The sequence below is a fragment of the Phaenicophaeus curvirostris genome, chromosome 8, assembly GCF_032191515.1.
Source record: "Phaenicophaeus curvirostris isolate KB17595 chromosome 8, BPBGC_Pcur_1.0, whole genome shotgun sequence".
NCBI classification, from domain to species: Eukaryota; Metazoa; Chordata; class Aves; order Cuculiformes; family Cuculidae; genus Phaenicophaeus; species Phaenicophaeus curvirostris.
This window is the reverse complement of record NC_091399.1, coordinates 38,033,317-38,057,687: the sequence shown is the minus strand read 5'-3', so window position 1 is coordinate 38,057,687 and position 24,371 is coordinate 38,033,317. Positions and strand designations below refer to the sequence as shown.

General features: G+C 47.1%; 2 protein-coding genes across 4 annotated transcripts in view; both read left to right on the top strand.

Annotated features, from left to right (window-relative positions):
• LOC138723362 (GTP-binding protein Di-Ras2-like) overlaps positions 1–24,371 on the top strand; it is a 50,485-nt gene that overhangs the window by 20,131 nt on the left and 5,983 nt on the right. The gene's annotated exons all lie outside the window — the stretch shown is intronic.
• LOC138723096 (guanine nucleotide-binding protein G(I)/G(S)/G(O) subunit gamma-12) lies at positions 5,012–23,113 on the top strand. Of its 3 annotated transcripts, XM_069861976.1 has the most exons (5): positions 5,012–5,068; positions 5,614–5,711; positions 9,353–9,429; positions 19,899–20,015; positions 21,089–23,113. In XM_069861976.1, the coding sequence occupies exons 4-5, from the start codon at positions 19,920–19,922 to the stop codon at positions 21,212–21,214; spliced, it is 222 nt and encodes a 73-aa protein (XP_069718077.1). In that variant the 5' UTR covers positions 5,012–5,068; positions 5,614–5,711; positions 9,353–9,429; positions 19,899–19,919; the 3' UTR covers positions 21,215–23,113. The 3 variants fall into 3 exon arrangements, with proteins under 3 accessions (XP_069718077.1, XP_069718076.1, XP_069718078.1); XM_069861975.1 differs by lacking the exon at positions 9,353–9,429; XM_069861977.1 differs by lacking the exons at positions 5,614–5,711; positions 9,353–9,429 and having other exon boundaries at positions 5,014–5,068.

The window sequence follows — 24,371 nt, the reverse complement described above, 5'->3', positions numbered from 1 at the left end:
CCCTGTGTTGGCTTCCTGGGCTCACCTGGGACTCATCCATCAGTGTGGGGACAGCTCTTTCTTGTTTAGACAGTCAGCTCAGCTTCAGGCAGGAACCAGACTTACTCTTAAGTTTGTTTACACTATTTTTCTCCCCATCCTTCTCCCATGTCTTTACAACTTGCCGTACAGGGACAGGTTACTTTATTTTTCGACATACGTGTGACCCAAGTCGTCTTGGTTCGCTCCACTGTGCCTCTGCTCCAACACAGGGCATCTGCTCGGAGCCCTTGCTCACTCTGCAGGTAACTGTGCTCTGACACTGGCTCTCCCACGTGTTTGGAAGCAGGAAAGCCAATTTTTGCCCTGGTGAGAATAGGGCTTCTAGCCCTGTGCAGCTGCCAGCAGTGCACCCTTGAACCATCCCTTCACTTCGTAACCTCTGCTTGTGCAGAGACAGTTGGGACTCATGGGGGAGATTTTGCCTGATCTTTCTTTCTAAATGATGGTTATCTTTGTGCAACGATAATTCTCTTTGTGTGACAGCTCCCTCAGCTTGGTGCTGATATTCCCCTTGCTGGGGCAAGAACTGGGTGATTAAAAAGCAAACACTAAATGCATATGGGAGCAGGTGGCTGTGTTATTCATAAGGAAGGTGTAGGATTAACCGTGGAGAAGAGAAAAATTTTTTTGGTGCTTTAAGCTGAGTAGAGTAAAAAAACTCCCTCCCAGTTTCTGTCATGCTAAGGCATTGCCATGGGATCCAGTGCTGCACTTGCTGCCTGTGCAGCCTCTTTTGGCTGTGCCAGCCTTCTGTTTCAGGGGAACAAAAGGGAAGGTGTGGGATGCTACCTGGAGACTTGCAGAACCATAGAATGGTTTGGATTGGAAGGGACCCTAAAGATCATCCAGTTCCAACCACCTGCCTAGCACGGGGACACCTCCTACTGGATCAGTTTCTTTCAAGCCTCATCCAGCCTGGTCTTGAACACCCCCAGAGATGGGACATCCATGACTTCTCTGGGCAACTTGTGCCAGTGCCTCACCACCCTCCCAGTAACAAATTTCTTCCTGATAGCTAATCTAAATCTCCCCTCTTTCAGCTTAAAACCACTAAGGTTGCACCACAACTGGTGCAACCTGCAGTTCTGAGATGTGATGTATCTGTGTCTGCCTTTCCAGTTAATGAAAGAAACAAAGGTTCTTCGCCATGTTGTTAATGATCTTGATCTATAGCCAGAGTATTCCCAGAAGAAAATTTCCTTTCTGATTTTAAAACTAAAGACGAACAGGTTCCAAAGGCATTGATGCTATTTTTTGTGTGCTTGCCATATCACAGTGAAGTGTCAGAAATTTTGACTCAGGGCAGTTTGTTATGGTTTGCATTAGAAAAAAAGAAGTTCTCGGGAAAGATCAAATGCAGTAATGTGGTGCAGCTTTCTGTATGTTCTCCAGATCTTTTGCTGATGGCAGGATGGCATGTATTTTCATACTTGCGGACATTGCTGATGTCTGTCCCTGGTAACTGCTGATAACATAAATAGGCAGACTCAGTGGTGCATTTACCAGACCTTGCCTGCATGGGGTCACTGTTTGAATCTGATTGTTTGTTTGATTGTTTTCAGAATTATAATAGAATACTACATTTAGACAATTACTGTTGGTTAACATAGCACAGATGTATGTATGATTGTGCTTATATGCATGTGGCTTGTTACAAAGCATGTAAAAGCATCTCTGGTACTTAGTAGCTTGAAAGTGAAGCATTAGAAGAAAGAAAAACACACATCTTAAAGTGCCAGGAAGCTCAGTTCATTAATTTATTTTTTTATATATATATATATATATTTGCCGTGCCTCCCTCTCCCTTGTTGATCCTGCTCTTCAACTGTCGTTATTAAACACCACCAGCACAACTAGCAAGAAGTAATTCTCTCTAGAAGGCCACACTTGTAGGAAATATTCAAGGTGAACGTAAACTAACATGAAATGTGAATTTGCAGTAGTGTCACAGTTCTGCAGAAACCCAGGAAGCCTTTGTTTCCAGATCAAAATAATTCCAAAGAAATCTCCAACTTATTTGCCAGTAAAAAGGTTTGCCTGTGCTGCAGGGGAGAAATGAAACAAGTCTCGGAAATGAGAGATTAAATGGAAAGAGCTCATTATTTTTATTAATGCAAAGCTGTGATCTTCCAGCCAAGGTCTTGTTTTCCTGCTTCCTCTTGCCCTTGTAAGGTGCGGGATGGAAGGTGTTCTGCTGTCCTGGTTTTGCAATCATCTGGAGTGTGTGTTAAACCTCTGGGGTCCCTGCCCTGAAAATGTAAAAGGTGGTGCTGTCACAAGTAAAACACTGTTTTGTTGGCTGTTCCTGTGAATAAGACTGAGCAGATCCCTACATACATTTTCAGCTGTGTCTTTAGGTTCGAGCCAAAAAAAGTTAAGCTTTTGGGTCTGTGCTTGGAGCTGAAATAAGCAGAAAGTGTCACTGACAGTTTTGCGAGACAGACTGTTTTCTTCCCAGCTGAATCTGGTTTATGTTACTGTAAAATTGTTGAGGGATTTGTCCTGCAAAGCTGGGGTGCTCCGGCTGGAGCTGGCTGCAGAGCCCACGGCGCAGGAGGACTCAGGCTCAGGCTGCCACCCTTGGCTGGCGGGTCTCAGACCCGTTTGGCAGCAGTATTTCGTCATCTCTCTCCCATGTGCCCTTGCCTGTTATCCCTAACAGACAACGGCTTGGCCTGGGAACGCTTACGCTCCAGCTACTCAGTACTCTTAATGGGGGGGCGGTTCAGAGGGGGTGTGTTATACTGGCCTCAAATTATGCTTGTAATGTTTGTGATAGGAGCCTTGATTCAGCAGGAATAGCGAGGCTTTATAACTCTGAGGTGGAAAGCTGCCCCTGTGAGCCATATATTTTGTTTTCTAAAACATTTAGAGATTTTAAGCATTTTGGTTGTTTGGACTGTGTTTTGATCTCTGGCAGGAAGCAGAAGTCGATAGATGAGAATTTTGGGGGTGTCTGGCTGGAGTGAAGACCTGCACAGATAAGCAAAGCAGAAGCTTTTCCATCTAAACTTGTGTTTTGAACAGCATGGCTGTCACGTGTGTGTAAAGGAGGGTTACGTGTTGCATTTATGGCACTTATGTCCTCCTGCACGATCTTGGCACTGGGACAAGGACTGGGTGCAGTGAGGTGATCTCCTTGGGTATGCAATTTATTTTCCTACTCTATACAATGATTTGTAACAGGAGCTATTAAAATTTTGGTGCTGTTCCCAGCATGGGAAGTGGCCTGTGATTTATAAAGGGGACACTGCCAGTGCTGCTAACCCACAGCAGTCAGCAGTTACTGAGGACCATCCCTTGGGAACGTGCTGTGCTGTTTTCCCCTGTTTTTCCTGGGAATAGCTCCTCCAACCCCATAACTGCTGCCCAAGGAAGACTGGGGGCTGTGTGCTTTGCCCCTGTGCATCGCTCTGGGTTTTCCGTGCATACCAGGACTTGTAAATCTCAGAACTAGCTGTGTTACTTGGCCAATTACTGAACAGCACCAGGGCTCTGCGCCAGATCTCCACCACTTGTTGGCAAACGACAGTTGTTTTTCTTCCAAAACGTGTCAGTGGCGATTCTGGATCCTACTGTGCCCTGGATAATGAGTTATCTGCACCCCAGCTGCTTTGCCAGTTTAGTAAATGCCCAGTGCATATAATCAGTGTTTTGCACCATATTTGACCGTGGGTGTCTCTACGGGGATACAGAGGTATATAAAAGGCAATATAAATTAGAGGAAAGGTTAACGTAGCTATTACCAGTCAATGGTAGATCATTAGCTGCTGTTTCTAGAGCATTAAATGTGTGTTTGCACACCTGTGTCTGTATTGCACTGAATGCGCCCACCCTTAGAGTTCCTGCAGAAGGAAAACAATGAGAATAAAGACAACTTTATTTGTAAATAAAGTCCCCCCTCTAGCTGTCACAGAAGGCATGACACTTTCTGGTTTTTTAGCACCTTCAATTCTGGAATCCTCAGCACTGGAAAAACGCTGATCTGTTAGAACGAGTCCAGAGGAGGCCACGAAATGGTCAGAGAGCTGGAGCACCTCCTGTATAAAGACAGGCTGAGAGAGTTGGGCTTCCAGAGTTGGGAGACCTTAGAACAGCCTTCCAGTACTTAAAGGGGGCTTAAAGGCAAGCTGAGGAGGGACCCTTTATCAGGGACTGCAGGGATAGGGTAAGGGGTGATGGTTTTGAGCTGAAAGAGGGGAGATTTAGACTAGATATGAGGAAGAAATCTGTTACTGTGAGGGTGGTGAGGCACTGGAACAGGTTGCCCAGAGCAGTGGTGGATGCCTCATCTCTGGAAGTGTCAAGACTGGGTTGGTTGAGGCTTTGAGTTTTGTAACAGTGAACAGTATCTGATGCAGGAACTTACACTTTTTAGGACTGATCAAATTCCAGTTTTGCTTTCTGAGTGTGTAAAGTTCTCTGTAGGGAACATGGGCTCCTGCATTCGTTTCTCCTGTGGTTTAGGCACAGGTGATGGAGATGTATGTCTCCATTGACATGTTCTGAGCAGTCTACAGGAGGCAAAATAACACGTTCCCCACACTGGCTACACTAGTGCTCAATGTAAACGTGCTGAGGGGTTTATCCTGAGTAGTTTAAGTCATTTTAAAGCCAGTGGCTTTTCTTAAGAGCTGCTCTAAATCGTGTCCACCCTAGGTCTGGGTGGGAGCGCATTCAGGAGGAGCCACAGTGGCAGTGAGGAGGCAGTGCAAAAAGGCTGTGAAAACTTGTGGACTTCATTCACCTCTGGGAGGTGGCCAGAGGGAGTTGGCTGCCTGTGGCCATGTCCTGGGGAGGGGAAACAAGGGACCTGTCTGTGAGAAAAGTTTGAGGTAAATTTTTCAGTAAGACCAGTCTCAAAATACTGTGGTCTTTGACTAGAATTAAACTGCAAGAGCTAACCCTTCTTAACTTTGGCTTTCTTGCACTATGAAGGACTTACCATTTTTATTTTACTCTGTTTCAGGATCGTTACACTGATAAAATCAAAGCAAGCAGACAGGTAGCGAGACTGCTTATGTAGGTGAGTTTCCAGTACACGCTTGTTCCTTTCTTTCATAGAAAAGTGTAAAGCAGCACAACAAGTATCAAGTCCCAGTGGTTTAGTTTATTCTGGAGCGGAACAAATACAAAATACTGGGCAGCTCTATTGTGGAGAGGCCACAGGGACAGCACCTGCTCTCTAAGACATTAGCAGTGGTAGTTGCTAACACTCATTCACCTCCATTTTTAACTGCCTGCCTGCTTTCGTGTTGAATATTAGGGAGGCAGAAACACTATTTTGAATGGGCTGCTTCTCCCACAGAAATTAGGATTTTCCATATTTACTCCATCAGTTAGCATGGGGCAGTGTAGAAGTTATCATGACTTCTGTATTTGCTGTGTTACATGTATGCTGTTTGATGTCCCGGAATGCAAGTTCTTCCTATGTTTACCTCATTTGATAAATTCATGTAACCAAGAAGCTGGTGAAATACTTTGCACCCTTTCACTACCTTTGAGTAGAGTACTATGGAGCTCTTCACAGAGGATCTCTCATCAGCGTCCTTGGCTTTCTCTCTCTTTCAGACTAAAGAATTTGCTGAAGGTCACATAACCTGAGGCCACGCTGGATCTCGTGACTCCCAGTCTGGTGCCTTAATCGCAGCGCTCCTGCTTTACATGCTGTAAGATGAAATTATTTTGATACAACTAAAAGTCTCTTTGCAAATGTCTCTTCTGGTGTGAGTTAGCTGGGTATTGCCCTGTGGGGAGAAACAAGTACCCTCTGTGCAGAAACTGTGCTGCAGTTCTTTAGGAAATGTAGGTTGTCTTTACTAATGACTTCAGGCTGATGTCTTTGAAAACCATCTGAGCAGTAGTATTTTAAAGTAACCTTTCTCTAGAAGTCAGTTTTCAGGGCTTTGTTTGTACTAAAGATAGAAAAAGTTAAGTCAGAAAAAATGCGGAGGAAAATAAAAACAGGTTTTTCCACTACTCATTTCCCAACAAGTAAATTGGGTTTGTCAGAATCACGAGTACAGAGGTTGGCTTTGAAAATCAAACTTTAGCCCAGTTTTGCTCAGCAGGATAGTGCTAGGGTGGCTTGTGAAATGGAAGTTATCAAGAAACGCATCCTCAATTAAATACACAACACTAAATCCAGTTGAAGATCTTGGGAGTTGTCTGTCTTCTTTCATTTCATATTATTTGGGATTTTTTTTTTCGTTCTAGAAAGACTAATTAAGACAGTGGCAGCATTCTTTGTAATTTAAAAAAAAATCTCAACTATAAAATCTCTGAATATTCTCAGTGTGAATTCTCTGAGGAAGCGAACATCACAAATTGGTGTTCCGTGCTTTAAGGAGCTTTCATTATCCATGTGCTTCGATGGGCCACTTGTGTCGGGGAAAGTAGGTGTCTCCACATGCCCAGACTTCCCATCACTAACCTAGCCCTAATTGCTGCACCTCCTCTGAGAGCTGTGGGCGGAAGGAGAGTTTGTCATTGCTGTAGCTTTTCTGCTGTAAAAGTGGATTTGAAATCTGCCAATATATACTGTAATCCAAATAAGAGGCCAATGGACTGAATAGAGCTGAGGCATGCCGGTCCCCCCATTACACGTCAGAGGTATAAAAACAAGGCGGAAAACCCTTGTCTCTGTTTGCTTCAAGCTTATGTCACGTATAAGATCTATATGTGTGCAGACTATGTAAAAGACCAAGCGACTTTGTGCAAAACAGCAGCTTCTGTGCCCAGCAAAACAGTAGCTGGCTCTCCTGGGCCACCTGAGTTTCCCTGATCCCATTGGCTGTGCAGGGTGTGCATCCGAAAGTATTCACATCTTTCACCAAAAACACTGTGTGCAAGTAGTGCAGCTGCTAGATGTTTCAGCTTTTATGGAATAGTGTGATCCTTGAATAGGCAAAGGAGTCGGTGTTGTCTGGGAAGGATATTTTTTCCTTTTACCAAACCCAACCTTTTTCTAGTGCATATAAAATATTTGTGCTGATACTTGCTTAAGAATCAAGTCCTCCTCACCTGCTGGGAACCAGCCAGCCAACACTGTTGCTGCTGCTGCTGCTGCTAACAGTTTGGTTTGCAGTGGCTGTGGAGGTGGGAGCAGGAACTCTCCCTGGCTGCTGAGCTGGTAGATGGTGCAGGCACCGCACCTGACAGCCAGAAAACAGTCCAGGGCTCGGCTGCAGCTGTGCCAAGGGAGAAGGAGGGAGCAAGGGTCTGCTTGTAGACCTCATGGTACCCTCAAAGCCAGTGGGGAGGTTGTGGGCAGTCATGGTTGCCAGTTTCCCTGCGAAGTTTGCATCGTGGGTACTGTGCTCAGTACTGCAAAATACATGAGTATCTCTGAGTCCTTCTCCTCCTGGTTAGCTCTGGCGTATTGCACAATCCCGTCTCTCCTTTGTCAGATGTGGTATAAGTATCATAAAGACAGAAATGGCCAGGAAGCATCTCTAATCCCTATTTCATTTTACTACTTAATTCTGTTTTCTTGATGAGGGCAGAGCTCCAATGTTTTCCTGCTCACCAGGTTTTATTTTCCATCTGATTCAGTAGCGCAGCAGAAGGAAAAGACTTGAGCCGTGGTGTTGCCCTCTGCCGTGCGTCTCACCGTGGTTTCCACTGGGTGTCAGCACGGCCCCATGCCAGGGCTCAGGTGGCAGGAGCCCTGCCAGCTGCCGCAGGCTTTCCCTTTGGCTGCACCCACCGCTGGAAAAACTAGGTTGACTGCATAACCAGAGCAAAGTGCTGGCTGAGGTGCAGCTTTGCAATGATGGGATCACCCTGTGCAGGCGCGAGAGGTGGGTCAGCTAGGAAGGAGCTGTTTTGCTGGAGGTACTGGTTCCTTCTCTGAGCAGAGCAACCGGTTGGAGCAGGAGGAACATCGGACATGCCCTCCTCATTCCAGTGCTCTTTAATTAGGGTTACATCTGGGACAGTGGGTCCCCGTTTCTGGAAGATCAGCATGGATAACTTTTGTAGTATTTACTTTGAAGGTGCGGATATGATAAAGAGATATGAGGGCAATTTGGGTTTCAGGTGGGCAGAGTCATCCCCCGGATATGCCTCTCCCGCCTGCTGCTGCTAGCAGGAACCCTGTGCCTCTCCCACCCTCCCTGCAGGTCACCTTGCAAGGACTGGGCCAGCAGCAAAAAGCCTGTGCCCAGTCCTGCTGCGCAGTGGAGAAAATCTGGTGTTGTGGAAGGGGCCTGGGGATCCCCACTGCCTTATGTGTGAGGGCAAAAGCAGCTGGAGTCCTACACTGAGATGCTCAGCTTTGGCGCAAGGAAGAGGAGAGCATGGTCTCCCAGACAGCTGTGGGAGCTGACATCCCCTTTGCTGGATGGTTGTGGAAGGGCACTGCTGCATGCTGGGGAGTGCAGCATCTGGGGAGGAACACGTCGGCGTTCACTGGAACTCCAAATGCTGTGCAGCAAATGCGGTTCCCCTCCAGGCTTGCTCTAGCACAAGTTGGTGAGCGGTTTGGCTGAAGATAGTGCCAGGCACTTTGAGGTTCCTCCAGCAGATTCTTCCCTTGGGGACCTAAACATTAAAAAAAATAAAGGCCATGAAATATCACAATGACAGAGACTTTTTGACGCTTGCATACAACCATATCTGGTTATGCTACCATGCACCCTCAGAACAGAGTTGTTTATTTCTGCACCCAGCTATGGCCTTTAATGCCTGCGTCAGGCCTCTTGGCTTGGTCTCGGAGAGGTTTTAGGTTCTGCAAGTCATAGCAAACCTGCTCCTGAGCAGCCACATCTGCCCCGTAGGAAAACCAACAACCAGTGTTCAAGTCCCAACCAGCCGCCAGCCTTCACGCTCCCACACGAGTGCCTGGGAAAGCGGCACGTGCAGAAACACTCGCAGCACCCAGAATACCCATGGAAACCTTACCCTGAAACACCCCTCACCTTTCTGCGATGCGTGGTGTACGTAGCAAATTGTGCATGCAGCCCGCAGCCATCCCAGGAGCCAGAGAGGGGCTCTGGCATTGCCCGCTACTTAAACTACCTCCTCCAGGGGCTATTGCAGCTCCTCTTCCCTGCTTCCCATGAGGACTGACCTTGGCTGTAGCAGTTGGTGCCTCTCCATGCTGCTTGCAGCCCCTCTTCCTCTTGCTGCCTTCTTCCTCCTACCAGCCTCCCCAGCCTGTGCATTGTGTCCTGCTTAACTAGGGTCGGGGTTAAGGGGAGGCTTGCTTGGCTCCTGCTTTACAGAACAAAAGCAAAACTTATAAGCACTGAAAACCACCCATAACAATGCCACCTTCCTGCCCAACAAATCCACTCTGTATTTTCAGAAGCAAAATTGCTGACTTCAGAGATAGAAGAAAGCTCCTGGCTTTTTGTTGCTGCTGGCTCCAGAGAGTATAAGTAGGTAAGAGGAGACAGCTGGATTTGGCGTCTGCTGCTGTGTTACTGCTGAATTGTTTGCAGGAACCCAGCTGAAGGCAGCAGGGGTGAAAGGGTGCCAGGGAGGACAGTGTTGGTAATTAGGGACGCTGCAGAATGTTTTAGTGGTGTAATTTGGCAGACAGAGTCTTTGGTGGTGGTGGCAGTATGCAAAATGGATAAAACTGTTTCAGCAAAGACTGAGGAGGTTGCAGGACTGTGGCAGTTTCACCTGTAAACCTGCAGTGTTTGTTGTGGAATCATTGGAACTGTAAACCCAAGCTCCCTCGGTACCATGTTATGGTTGGCTTTTGGAGCAGAAATGCTGCCCAAAGGCCACCCAGCCCTGCTGGGCAGGTTCTTGGGATGCATGTGCTTCCCTTGGCAGCACGCATGCCCGGCGTTAGCTTTGGTACCCAGCTCAGGGCAGGGGTGAGAAGTGCAGGTTGGATGCAGCCCTGCACTTGACCAACATCCTGCTGCTCAGGGTGCTCTGCAAGGGATCTGTCTTCACAAGGCCTAGCAAAGGTCCAGGTTCAGAGTAAAGAAATGTTTGCCACCCTTCGTTCAGTCGGTGTGCAGGAGCTGTGCTCTCTCAACAGCCCATGCAGTTTGGGAAGCAAGGGAGCCAGGCACCTGTGCAGCTTGCTGCCAGCTGTCCCCGCATGGGTCTGCTGTTCCCAGGCTGTGGATCACACCTTGGTGCTGTGCATTTATCCCTCGGTGCAGTGTGTCTGCATGTTCCAAGCCTAGGCATGAGTCTGCACCTCTCTTGTTGGTAAAGCTCTGGTGCTGGTTACCCAGCCGTGAGCAGCCCCAGGCACACAGCTGCATCGCTGTGGGCCCTAGCTTGTAGCTGAACCCATGGCTTGGATGCCCCTGAGGGACGTACAAAGAGGTTTGTTTCTGTGTCAGAAAAGTAAAAGAAACACTTGAGGGGTTCTGTCTTTGACCTTTTCAGCTGCGTGTTTGTTTATTTTTTCTCTTACTGTGATTTTCAGAAAAGCAAAATAATTTCTGTGGTGGTGTTTTGTTTCTTTTTCTTTTTCTTTTTTTTTTTTTTTCTCTCTAGCAGGCTCAAGCAGGCCATGGTATCCAACCGTTCTGAGCTGGAATTGCTCCTGGCAGTGATTCGATACCGGGTGTGGGAGCAGTAGCAGCAGTCCTTGGGGTGCATGCTTATCCATCCCATGGGGTTGTGGCAGGGGCAGCCCCCAGCCCGTGGAGCCCCAAGCACAGGCTGGGGCTGCAGCAGGGCTGTTTGCAGTGGGTGCTGTGCAGTGCCCTTGGCAGGGAGAGATTCCCTCTGCCAGCTTGCTGCAGGGGGATGAGGGAGACTGGGAAGGCTGGCATCCCTCTCTGGTTTTGGAACTGCTTGTGTCCTTTGCCTGCTGTTTCTTTGCCCAATTTGAAGCCTGCTCTGTCAGAGTGCAGAGGGCATTTCCACCTCGCTGTCTCATATCACCTACAGCACAGCTTCTATGGCTGTGAAAAAAGAGCTGCCCTAGAAACATGCATTTGCAGATTAGCTGTAACTTTAGATTCACACTGACCCCCAGCTGCAGGCTGTCACCCTGGCAGACCGCAGGCTGACAGTGTGTTAAAGCCATGCGTATTTTGTACACTATTTGATGCCCTAGTTGTCAGTGTTGTCATTGTTATTTTCAGTTTACTCTATTGAGCTACAGTTTTGAATTTTTTAATTTAAATCTATTTTACTTCAAGAGAGATAGTAACAAGATACTCTTTTGAACCTTTATTCTGTTGCTAGCTGGGTTTTGGAGCAACAGTGTAAACTGACTTTACATAACCAGAGTGAACAGGGAGCTGTTTGCAGGGCAGAACTACTGGGCGATTCCCAAGTGTACTTTAGCAGTGGTGATTTAATTACATTTCACTCGGCAGGTGGTTCATAAGTCCTGGATCTAAAAGAGTGAAAAAGATAGATTGGTGTTTAATTATCCTGGTTGGAGCTCAAGTTGAATGCCCAGCTGCATACCTGCCAAGCCTGCTGTTCTGAGTGCCTGCTGCATTGCAACCTCCTTACCTAAAGTGTGTGGAAAGAAATAGGGCAAGGCCTTGAAAAATAGGGAAGAAAAATAGGGAAGAAGGGCAGCTCCACCTATTTGCAGGTGTTTCTGTTCTTATTGATAAGAAAGAACAATATGCTGATATATGGCCTACATGAAGCACCCTGGAAGTTTCATATGCTTGTGGTTGAACCCTTGCCTGGCAAAGTGCAGCCAGTGAGCATCCTCCTCTTTTGAACAAACCTAAATTCTCGGGTTTCCATGGAAAAAAGGGATCTTCCCAAAAGGATGAGCTAAGCCTTCCTACTGGCATGTTTGCTCTGTTTGTTTGTTGACTGTGATGTTCATTAGAGTCCTAGCCCAGCATGTGACTCTGCAAGCCTGGCGGCCTTGCTCCCTCCTGGTGTTGTTAGTGCCTTTCCCAGAATAATTCTTTTCACTTCTGACAGCTTGAAAACAGAGCAGGGGTAGGGATGAGCAGTGAAAAAGGACGAGAGGTGACAAGGATTGCACAGTGGTGTGTGCCCTGGTGTTGTGTGGGCTGGACACCCACAGGAAGATGAGGTGTCTTGGCAGGGTTAGTGGCTGCTGCAGCGGAAACTGTTCTTCCAGTTGTCTGTCTCATTGCACCTTCCTGCTCCTGCAGTCTTTTGATGTTAAAAAAGGGAAAGTCAAAGCTGCACGATGTGCTTGGGGCTGAAAATAAAGGAAGATCATCCTGCCTCACTTGAGAGGCAGGGGCCTGGCAGCTGGGGAACCGAAGCGCAGGGCTGTGGGCTGGTGTAGCTGGAGAAGGCAGACAAACCTGCAAGCCCATCACTAGCTGACATGGAGCGCAGGCACAAGAGCTTGCTTGTTTTATTAGACCAGCCAGCACAGCTGGAAAAAAAACAGCCCTTATCTGTTTTGAAATGTAGCTGTTCATGTTTTCAGAGTGCTTTCTGCTGAAAGGCCTTGCCTTGGGTGCACAGTGAGTAGAGGGGGCTGTTGATGGGGCTGGTTGTTTTGTCTCGTTTTAGGTTGTGAGTCAGAGACAAGCGAGAGCTGCAGCTGTGCTCACGACTACTCTGGGGCTGGGGAGGCTGTGTTATCCTTCGCCTTGGGTCTGGCAAGTCCTTCTTCAGCGTTAGCACTGGTGAGAGACAGGAGATGTTCATGCACAGTGTGTCCCTATGGCAGCGGGTACAGGAGACTCCTGCCTCGCCCCTACCTAGGACAGTGTGACATCACTCCAGCCGTGGTTTTGTCTGAGAAACTTGTTGGAACTTTGATTTTGGTCTGTTTGATAGAGAATGAATAGTTGGGACTGTGAGTGCTGAAGGGTGGAAGAAATCCTGCTGAGAAAAGTCATAGAGTCACAGAATCATAGAACGGTTGTGTTGGAAGTGACTTTAGGATCATCAAGATCCAACGCCCCTGCCAGGGACAGGGTTGCTCAAAGCCTCATCCAACCTGGCTTTGAACACCTTTAGGGATGAGGCATCCATGATGTCTCTGGGCAACCTGTTCCAGTGCCTCACTACCCTCAGAGTGAATAATTTCTTCCTAATATCTAACGTAAATCTCTTCTCTTTCAACTTAAGGCAGTTACCCCTTATCCTATCCCTTCACTCCCAGATAAAGAGTCCTTCCCCAGCTTTCCTGTAGGCCCCCTTTAAGTACTGGAAAACTGCTATGAAAAGTGGTGGGGTGAGCTCAGGTCTCGGAATGTCTTTGCTTTCAGTTGAGGGCTGCCCATGAGGCATGAAGGCAGAAACTGGAGCTGTGCTCTCCCCGGCAGAGTGGGCTTTTCTTTAGAGAGTGACGTAATTATTCTGGGAGACAACCCTGTGCTAGAAGGCCCTGCCCTGGGCTCTGAGTGCACGAAACCCCAAGTTCTGCAGAACTGTGCGCACCCCCAATACAGATCTGCAGAGCTTTGTGTAGCTTGTTGCTGTTGTCTGAAATTGAGTCTACCCTATGAGAAATCTTGTGGCTCGAGATGGCTGCAGCAGCTTAGTTAATAGGGTAGGTTGCCAGGAACTCGGAGGGAAAACAGTATTATTGGGTGATGACCTAGTTGTTTGTAAACGTCTCTGTGGAAGAGATTCAGTAATCTTAGGAGGACTAAGTAATGCTGCTGATGTTTGTTTGAAGATGAGGAAACACAGCAATTTAATTTTCAAATGTTATGGTTTGGTTTGGGTTTTTTTCTAAACATCTAATTTATTAACAAAGCTAACCAGCTGGGAAAATAAGCACTGAAACTTTCCTAACAAGGTCATTCATGTAGGAGGGGAAGGGACTCCAGAGAAATTCAAACCTCTCCAGTGGCAAAAGGGGTTTGAGGGCTGTGGCTTGGCAGTGGGGAAGGGAAGGCTGAGCAAAGTCAGCCTGGACTTGCCCCAGTGAATTGAGAGGAGAATGGTTTGTCTTTTAATATTGCAGTAACTGTTTTTTAACCCTTATGTCTTTTTAATAAAAATAAAGTACTAAAATTAGAGGAATTGGCAAACAATGAAATCTCTTGCTTCTTGAGATACATGCATTAATTCATAAAAATAAATTGCTTTGGGTTGTGGGGTTTTTTTCACACCATAACTTTTCAATACAGTGAGTGAGAACTGCAGGGTTTGGAATGGAAATTTGGGCTCAGTTTGTAGTGGATTCATGCTTTCGTGTCCATGTGAAACAGCTCCTTGTTATTATTATTGTAAAGAACTTGCAATCAGTTTGCAAAGCACCAGCAGAGTTTATCAAATGAGGCAGCTACATGTATCGACTCTAACAGCCCATGTTCTTGGTTGGAAGTCTCATTCTGTACGAACGCATGAGCCTATCGAGTACGGGGAAGCTTTGCCACTGGGACCATCTTCTGTGGGTCTGTCTGGGTGCTTCCTGCAGGGCAGCAAAGCTGTGGGGTTTGGTGTGCTGGTGCCTGTTTGGTGAACCCGCCAGCCACCGTTGCCCCAGGGGCCTGCAGCGGGTTCTGACCAGATGCCTTCTCATGCTGGCAATGAGGAGGTAGGGGTGAATGCAGTGCTCTGGTCCTGTGGTTTTATTCTGATCAAAACTGAAACTCCCAAAATGTAGGATCTTCTGGCCTCTCTCTTCATCTTTTGCAAAGTGAATTCCTGAAAGTAGCCAATAATCTTATATCTGCTCTCTTTTCTTAATGGTACTACCTAAACATGAGAAATGCCTTTTAAATTCCTCTCCTACCATTTCAGCTTCATATAGTCAGGATGCTGGTTTGTATTTGCACATCTCCCACCTGGTGCCTGATAGAGAGTGGGTCATTTTCCTCTGCTGCCACTGGTATGGGAGGATCTCATTAGAAGAACCTCCTCCAGAAACAGCGTCCTCAGCCTCCGTGCCAGCACCTCTCTTTGGGCACAGGGAAAGGTCACTGATGTTTTTGGTGAGCCGTGCATTGCTTTGGGCACCTGGACATGGCATTGCCTATCTCCTGGGTGGGAGGTACTCTGCAACCACGCATTGGATGCCAAGCTGGGAGTTACAGCAGGGAGCAGCCCTGAGGGCCGTGCTGGGGATGGCAAGAGGAGGCATAACCCAGAAGAATGATCCTGTTACTGTGTACAGATGAGTTAAGCCTCATGTACATGTTGTATGGAAGTCTCAGTCAGACTCTGCATCCATTTGGCCTCAGCGAGCACCAGGGTTAGGTGAGGAAACCCAGATCCAGCAAAGCCCTTGATCTGGTAGTTACCCATTGCAATCAATTGCTTTCAGTGGGAAGGGATCTCAAAATTTGGACACAAATGTATTAATGGCTTGGAGTAGAATTGTTCTCAGTACTATTTTTGTATGTTGGAAGGGGGCTGTGACAGCAGAGGAGCCATCCCCCTGCCTGCTTCTCATGGCATGCCAGCAAAAGCAGGAAGCATTGAACAAAAACCACAAAATCTGTCCTTTCAAACTTCCTTTCTAGGAACTCTAGCTTAACAGTTAGCTTTGCAACAATTAAATCCACCGAATTATCAGGTTAAATGCCCCAAAAGTCCAGTAATAGAAACATAACAGGACTCTTCTAAATGCTGTTTTAAATGAGCAGATGGTGCTGTGGAGTGTAGCCTGCTCACGTTATCTGTTGAATCTGAGGCTGCAGGTCTTCAGGCAGTCCTGGTGTGCCAAGATGTGCTGGTCTCCTGGCTCCATTCACCTGGTGACAACATTCCAAAATCACAAGGCCGGTTTACTGGTGGAGCTTGCGCATATCCCAGCTCTCATGCTGCCGTTGACAGTCAACAGGAGCTTCATCCCTCTTGTTGCCTCTGGTGAGCTGCTGGCAGATGTCAAGAGTCCCTGCAGGCAGGATCTGCAGCAGCACTGGGGTGATGGAGGCTCCCCTGCAGCTGTCATGGCACCAAGCCCTCAATGTGGTCCTGATCCTGCCAGTTCACATCAGCTAAAACATGCCCCGTTCCTCAGGATGTGAGGTAATTCTCCTGAGTTTACAAAATTTGGCTTCTGTGCCTGTGGTGATGCCCACAATGCGTTCCTGCATTGCCCAGTGTGGTGTAAGCCTGCCTGGCTTGTTGAGTTGGCCACAAGTGACCTGAACTGGAAGAGGCCTTCTCTGAGTCACAGCACTGCAGGGCTTGCATTGGAGATGGTTAATGTACCATGGCCTTTGCTGTGAATTTCGGAGAGTTTTCACTTGGTGTCTTACAAATAACATAATGTGCATTCAACATGCACCTCTCATCATCACTTGCAATGAGAAACATGCTCCAAGTAGCTTGCCCTTTTCCAGCAATAAAGCAAAACATCTGACTTTTAAACCTTTACAAACAGAATTACAACTATTTCCAGACAAACGTGTTTGTGCTGTGTCTGTCAGCATTCCTTCTTTGCAAGTAATTTGCAGATTGAATCACTGAATGTGCCATCAAAGTGCATTTTAATATTTGGTGCTACAAGTATCAGTGATTTGGGACAGATACACTGGCTGCTTGCTGTGGGATGTGACAGCTCTGTGATTAGCAATAACTCGACTGTCATATGGCGGATCTGGATTAGTAACTGACAGTTTGTGTCATGATGTGTCATGATACAGAGGGTATTTCAAACAACTGTGCCTCTCTCCTCCTTGCAGCTAAAGCATGCAAAGACTTCACACCTGCCTAGAGCAAGTAGCACTCCCAAAACTCCATACCCACAGCCTTGCCAAGTAAGTAGCTGATGGTGCTGGGAGGTGGCAGCCCTGCTCTGGCAAAACCAGTGCCCGTTCCTGGAAGCAGGGTCCGTGGGCTTGCACCCGTGCTGCCAGGTTCAGCTCCCCAGGCCTGCATGGTCACAGCTGCACCTCAGCTACCCTGTGCTGACTCACGGTTTGAATTTGTCACCTCCTGCCATGTCATATGTGGATTAAATGAGGGTTGGAAGAGGCTTGCAGGGCTGGAGGATGAGCTGCTTTTGTGCAGCCAGTCCTTCCTCATTTCCTTTGTGCTGCTCTGAACACAGCACTGGGGAGCAGAGTGAGGATGAGTGCCTGTGTGAGGTTTTTTTAAATTTTGCACTAATTGCCTACAGTGGGTGTTAAGCAGTGAATCACATGTGACTCACTCCATAGGTGACCTCTCTGGAGCACGGAAGGAACTTTGGGGGTGTTTTAGGATGTTGAGAGGCTTGTGGGGAACTGGGACAGTGAATGGCTCCCACAGACCGAGACTCAGGCTTCTGATCCAGCTCTTGCAGAGGTGAAAGAACCACAGTTTACAAACTGTACTCCTGCACAGCCGGGATGAATCAGCCTGCAGCGTATGCTGCCAGCCTGGCTTCCCTGGCCTTTGTGTCACTGGCATCTGCTCTGCTCAGATTTCCTCAGCTTCGCTGCAGCTTTACCCCTGGTAGCTGCATACAGAAATATTTAGAGGACTGGAAGGCACACACTTCAGATGCAGCATGGCCCTGAAATGGCTGGTGCCTTGCCTGCTGCAGGGTGCTTGCTTGGAGCTGTGGTCTCTGAAGTGGCACATGTTTAAAATTACAAAAGACCTTCTGTGATTTGCCCTGAAATCAGGCATTTGGAGTATTTGCAGCATATAAACTAGTTCTGTGTTTCACACTTGTCTCCCACTTCTGTATGCAGGGAGTTACTAGGAAAGGAGGCCAGTGAGCTAAACAGGGGCTGTTACATGGCCATTTGGATTTATGCAGGTCAGAGATTCATGAGTATGTTCTTAATACTTGTTTCAGGAAATAAGTTTTTTGTGATATCTAATATCAGTTATCAACATCCCTCCTCCCTGCATGCATGGCCTGTTGCTTGGGAATTACTCTGCCCAAAACTGTTGCGAGGAAGGTGCTCCTGCATCCTGCTGCTGGCTGTTCCCCAGCTATGGCAACATCTCCATGCTGCTGTCTTTGTAGCTCAGCCATCCAGTGCTGCTGGCGTTTGCTCTGCCCTGCAATGCTGCTTACCACATGCAGCCTGATTTCGCTCTCTCTAGGCTTTGTGATTAGAGCAACACAAATTGGCTGTGAGCTGTAAATCATGAAATGGCAGTTCATGCAGCACTTGCAGTACTTCTCACTGGTAGATTGCAGGGCTGCAGGAAAAGATGAGCACACGCGGTGCCTTGGGAGCGTGGGTCAGTGCATCGCTCCTAACAGAAGATGCTGGGGTTGTGGGTGCTCTCTGCTGGCTGTGGATGGTTCCCAGCCAGCAGAAAGCACTGTGGGTGCTTGCACTGCTGTCAGAGGAGAGCTGGGGGTGTGCAGCAGGGCTTTGTGGCACCCAATGCCTATCTTGGGTGCACTTCACCAGCATGGGCTGTAGTGGCCTAACATGTACTGGGAGTGAACTTCAAACCCAGGGCTGGTCTCTGCAAAGGGAGAGAAAAATATTGAAAGTCTAGGCCCTGCTGAGCTGTCTAGTAATGACAGTGTGTGCCAAAACAGGGACTGAGTGCAAAGTAGTGGTGTTTCCAACAAGCTGTGCAGACACAAGCACTGGCTGGAGAAACAGTGCTGCTACCCAGGCTGAGGCGTGAGAAACCTGACGCCTACAAGGAAATGCTGTACACAGCACTTGGAAAGGTCACATGTAGCTACACTGGACTGGAGTCCTTGTAATGCAATAAATGATTTAAGCACAGCAGCATAGAGCCAATTATTCTCCTGGATCTGTGGAGAACAAATAGCAGTGTTTGTACACAGTCCTGCTAGAGATTGTGTGCAAGGATTAGTACAGAAACTACAGTTTCTCAGGCTAGGGCTGTCCTAAAGCAGCTGCACTTCCTGTTGCAGAGCTCCTAGGGGACAGCAGTGCCAGCACCAACAAAGCTGACCCTTAACTGTTTACTGGTGATGTCCTCTTGGACCTGGTCTTGAGTCAGGTCTGACAGGCAGGCTGTCCTCCTTGTGTAGATATGGTTGCATACATCCAATCCTAGTTCACTCCTTGCTCTTTGGTGGGGTTGGGAGTGTGACTTCTTCCTTGGTCCAGCTCACAGGGAAGCGTGTGGCACCCAAGGGTGGGCTGTGCTGCCCTGTAAGCTGGTGGCACATGCTGCCTTCATGCTACTTATGAGCATTCTGTGGGGAGCTACAAGAGAAGATCGAGATGCAAAAGCTGTGCTCGAGCCTGGAGAAGAGCATCCTTCCTTATCACTGGACACACACCATCCAATCACCTCCCCTAGGTTGGGATTGATGCTTTGCATTCTTACCTGGAGAAGGAAAGTCCTAGAGCTGCTCACTTTTTCCACACACCCCCATATATGGCCACATGGAAGCAGACAGCTGCTGGGAGTGCATCCCTGAACTTTGTCTTCTTGTTTTCCTTTTCCTCTGACATGTGGTAAAGCTACTGTGGAAGAACTGAAGGAGGCAGAGAGGCCAGGCTGTGCAGCTGATGAGTCTGTGCTTCTTCCCATCCTCCTGGCTGTAGTGGGCTCAGTGGAGGGACAGTAATCAACCATTAAATCCTCTTAACGCCTGCGAGAGGTCTTCATCCCCAGTGCTTGGGCAGGTGGATGGCAGCTCTCCTCCCTTGCGACACCACCCTGGGGTGACTGATACATCAGGGCAGGAGCCGTCCTGCAGCAGCAGATACCGAGATTGACCGTGTTGTATCCAGCCCGTGTGCAAATGTCGGGTGTAGGGGTGGGTGCCCTGTGCATTGCTGGCTGCCCTCTGGCTTGGGAAAAGCACGAGTCGATAAACCTGTATTGCTCATTAACACAGGGAAGAGCGAAGCTGTAAATGCACGAGAGCTCAATGGATGTTTCTGGAGGGTGTTTTGGTTGCAGAACATCGTTTGCTGAGCTGCTTGTCAGCTGACAGCTCCTGTTGAACAAAATACTTTTTTTTTTAAAAAGCGCTTTTTTACAGCACACTGTGGTTGCCTCTCTGCATAAATGCAGTTTAATATGCTGTGCCATCTTCTGGAAAACTAACCTGCTGTTTTTCAAAACAGAGCTTCACCGCTTCACTGAAAATGTCTGGCAAAACAGCTAGCACAACCAACAACATAGCCCAGGCCCGAAGGACTGTCCAGCAGTTAAGAATAGAAGCCTCAATAGAAAGAATTAAGGTGAGAGAGCACGTCTTCCTTTACCTCTCCATTTTTATTTATTTTCCCCGCTTTCCAGCTGTAAGGTGGTAAGGTAAGGGAGCGTGCGAGTGTTTGTGCCCACAGCTCCTGCTTTTTGCCCCATGTCAGAATGTGACATTCACATTTCAACCCCACAAATCTGAATACATATAATTCTTGTGGCTGTATACCAGCAGTATCTTCAGGTAGCACGGTGTTTTGTGGACTCGTATGAGAACCAAAGTAAAATACGAAGTGCAGATCAAACGTATGAAACAAAAGGCAGGTGTGAGTTTACAGTTCTCTGCATATTGTGTGATTTTTGTTCCATCTTGTAGCCTGCTGAATGCTACGTCTTCAAGGAGATGAATGAGGAGGGATGTTATAAGAAAGAGAAGGTGGCAGAAACCAGATTCCTTTAACTGAAGGCAGAAAAGAAACCAAACTTGTTTCCAGCTAGCAGGGGTAGGATGTTGGCAACACTAGCTGTGTTGCCTTCGGGGGTTTTGCCGTGCTCCTTGAATTGCTGCCCAGCCCTTTCAAAGGCCAGCAGAAGGCTGACAGAGTAGTGGACTCACAGAGAGGCAGTGCCCTCCCACAGGCAAAAAGGGTCAGGAGCTGGGGCCATGTGAGGAGAGGCCCTGCACAGCGGTATTGAAATGGCTTGTCCTCTCAGAACAGTTTCACTTACTGTCCCAAACGTTATCAATGAGAAGTTCCTCGTTATGAACCTACGGCATGATTGTGAACCTCCTTCTGTTTATTTCTGGTCACTGTGGAAGCTGTGCAGGAGTCGAGTGGTACAGTTGCCTGTTGTCACAAACTGACCCCGAGTACCTCGAAGAGCCCCAGAGTCCATCCTTTCCTCCCCTCTGCAGATGAAGCCAGAGTGAGCCTGTTGTTGAGTCTTTTGCAGGAGACAGGGTCCCAGAAAACGTGTTGATCTCCAAGCACCTGTCCCATCCCACACAGGGACTTCATACTTGTCAGCAGCTCTCAGCATGCCTGATCATGCTGCCAATTATGGAGAAATACCATTTTATGTTTGGGTTTTTTTTCCCTGTCTTCTGCAGGTGTCAAAAGCGTCAGCAGACCTAATGCTCTACTGTGAAGAACATGCAAAGAAAGATCCATTGCTAATGGGCATACCCGCTTCTGAGAACCCTTTCAAGGACAAGAAGACCTGCATTTTATTATAGGAGACCAACAGCTCCTCCACAGCCCTCCTGGGCAAAGCCAGCCACAGGCAGACGTGTAGGCAAATACTCTGTAAGGTACCAGCTATTCACCGTGTAAGAGCAGCTGTTCTTTTACCAAGTGTGTAAACGATTTCTTGAGCTTTCTAAAGCGTTTCTTCTGTTCCCTATCTTCATTAGGAAGCAAGGTTTCAAACTGAATTAACTTCTTTCTTGTCCAAGGGAATTGGGTCTCTGTCAAGCCGGCAAGTACCGTGCCAGCGTCCCTGCAGTGGGACCGGCAAGGCAAGCTGGGGGTCTTGTCCTCTGCAGGAGTGGGTCCCGGTTGCACTTTTCAAGTTACATAAACAAGACCAAAGTTGCCTGAGCTTTGCAGACAGAGAAGGAGCAAAGGTGTAGAAACCTGATTAAACATCCTTGGGTTTACATTTTTTTTTAACATGGTGGGAGGGGTCGGGGAGTGTACCTGTGTGGGCAGCGTATGTGCCTGTGTCTGTGCACAGTCACATTTTAAAGTGCATTATTTAGCAAAAGCTACCTTGAGAAACGATTGTAGCAACTGCTGGTGAACTCCAGTGAGCCATACCTGCAGGTTGGCTTCTCTTGACAGAGGTTTTTAAGTGTAAAACCCCAAGTGTCAGGAATCAGAGATCTGTGGGTTTATTTTCCTGCTTTTTAAGAGGAGTTGAAAAAGCAGAATTTTCAGCTTTGATTCGGCTTCTGTGCGTTTTCTTCTCTAATTAAAAATCTGTGTTAGTATTTTTTTAAAAACCCTGTCAGAGAAATCAAAGGCTGCAAGCTCACACTGCCTGAGCTTTGTGCTGAGCCGGAGGCATGAGTCCGTCACTCAAAGTCCCAGCTGAATTTTGTACAAGGAGTCAGAATTTGACTCTCTTTTAAAGTCATTTTTAAAGGGGAAAATTGCCAAATTATATCCAGATTATGGTTATGCAGATATAATGGGAGGGCCTTTCTGTCAAGTAAGTGATTTTATATATACACGTAATAAAAAAGTCTTTCTCTGTGTGCCTGTGTGTATATATACAGATTTAAAAAAATGACTAGTGTATTTATACAAACATTGCACATTTACAGAAAACTTTGAAGGGATTGAAAAATAATACTGACTTCAGCTGGCTACAAATGTCTTTCTCTGTAGCTGGTGGTTCAGAGTCTGAAGTTGCGATCTGCCATAACTGCATTTCTGTAAGGACATTTACAGGATTTATTATCCACTTGTAATTTACTGTCTTACATTGCATATTTGTCATTTCTATATTAAATTATGTACACAATATTGATCTATATTGAGAAATTATATATTTGTTTAACAAGCTTCTTTAACAAACAGTTCAAGTGTCTACATAAGACTGACAGAAAATTGTATTACTTATTATGTGCTTACATGCAAATAATTTTTATAATTCGAGTATTTTTCTAGTGACAATTTACAAAATAATAATGTAGATCCATGCTATTTTTTGTTTTTACTCTGTATGTGTCTATCAATTTAGAACACATCTTGTTAGAAATAGTTAATTCACTTAGTTTGGGTATGGAAGACTTAACTGCTGAGAGGACTCCCACCGTGCTTGGAAGCGTGCAGGTGGGGTGTGGGGAGGGTAAATAACCTTGCGCTGTTGCTGGATTCTCCCATCAGTCTGTTGCCCCCATAGTAATCTGCATTTTTGTTTTATTAGAGCTCCTTTCCTCCTCAAGAAACTTCACCTGTGCAGCTGCACAGATGCTGTTTGTGCCTGGATTCTTTGCTCTGTTGTCTGCCCTTTAATCAAGCCAGCATCGGGGACCACTTGGGGATCTGGCCAGAGCTGCCACCCATCACACTGTGTTCCATAGTGGCGCCTAACTGTACTTTCTAATAAAAGAGCTTCTGGCACCTTCCTTGGGCTCTCTCCATCACTCCTCTCCTATGAACCTCCAGCGTTTGTCCAGCCGACGTCGAGCACACCGCAGCTGTGGCTGTAGCTGCGGCTGTGGCTCGGTCCCAGCCCCGTGGCTGAGCTAAGTGCATTTTTCAACTCTTTCCATGCAATTTTGACATCCTTCCAGCACTGAGGCAAGATTTATGCCAGCATCTATTTCACACTTGCTCACACATCCAAAGAGCAAAAGGGTTGATTGTAAGTGCCCATAGTTGCATTGGTGATAAGAGGCAGAGGAGCTAAAATCCAGGCCAGGTTTTTTAGGGGTACTTTCTCAGTTTTAGGGAGAAGACTTGAGATTGTCAGCTAGCTCGGCACTGCACTACTGCCTGCTTCTGGCGGTGTTTAGCATGTAGATTTTTGGTAAACTCTTTATTTTCTAAGTGCAATGTTTAGGAGCATGTGAAAGCTCAAGCAATTACATTTGCACTTTGCACTTCTAGTATAAATACTCCTGTGTAAAAACAGGAATTGTAAAATTCAGGGGAAATACAGGTTGCCCTAGTAGAATGAAAAAAAGGAGAAATGAGACCATCTGCATCCGCATTTTCTGGAAGAAACTCATGGAGACGGCATGGCGTTCTTTTATATCAACTATATATGGGTATATGGGTATTCTTTTTTTTCCCCCCATAAATTAAGCAACCAGCTTGTTAATTGTGTTTTTTCTCTGTATTTTCTAATTTGACTCCTCGATGCTGTGTTGCATTAAAGGAAGAATGGCTGATTGGCAGCTTGGAGACCATACTCTTACTAAAATAGCCTCTTGCTAAAATGTTTCTGATTTTTCTGTGCTCCCACCTTATCATTGTTCATTTTGCTTGGCCATGTGGAGCTGGTGAGCTGCAAAGATTGGACTCGCTGGTGCATTGCTGGATACTTTCTCCATGGGAATAGGATGGGGATGGCCTGGTGCAGGTGTGACCAGTACCTTCTGCTCCTGATCGTTCCTAATCTCCCAAGGATCCCCCTGATGTACCAGACTGTCCCCATAGGGTTTGGTGACAGCAGGACTGGACTTCTGCAGCCCCCATGTGGCATGGCCAGGGTGCGCTGGCCAAGGCCCTCAAGTGTGCTTGGTGCCTGTGTTTAAATCTTGTCTTAGGCAGGACCTGTTCCTGTAAAACTGGGGGGGGGGGGTCGCTAAAAGGGGCAAAAAGGAGATCTCATGAGATCCATTTGCTGTTCTGGGCTGGGCATGGGGATGGGTTTACTTG

What these genes read in the sequence shown, in the direction of transcription:
- LOC138723096 (XM_069861975.1), top strand. Translation starts at nt 19,920, where the DNA reads ATGTCTGGCAAAACAGCTAGCACAACCAACAACATAGCCCAGGCCCGA. An exon ending in CCTCAATAGAAAGAATTAAG is followed by an intron (nt 20,016 to 21,088) that starts GTGAGAGAGCAC and finishes TGTCTTCTGCAG; the next exon opens with GTGTCAAAAGCGTCAGCAGA.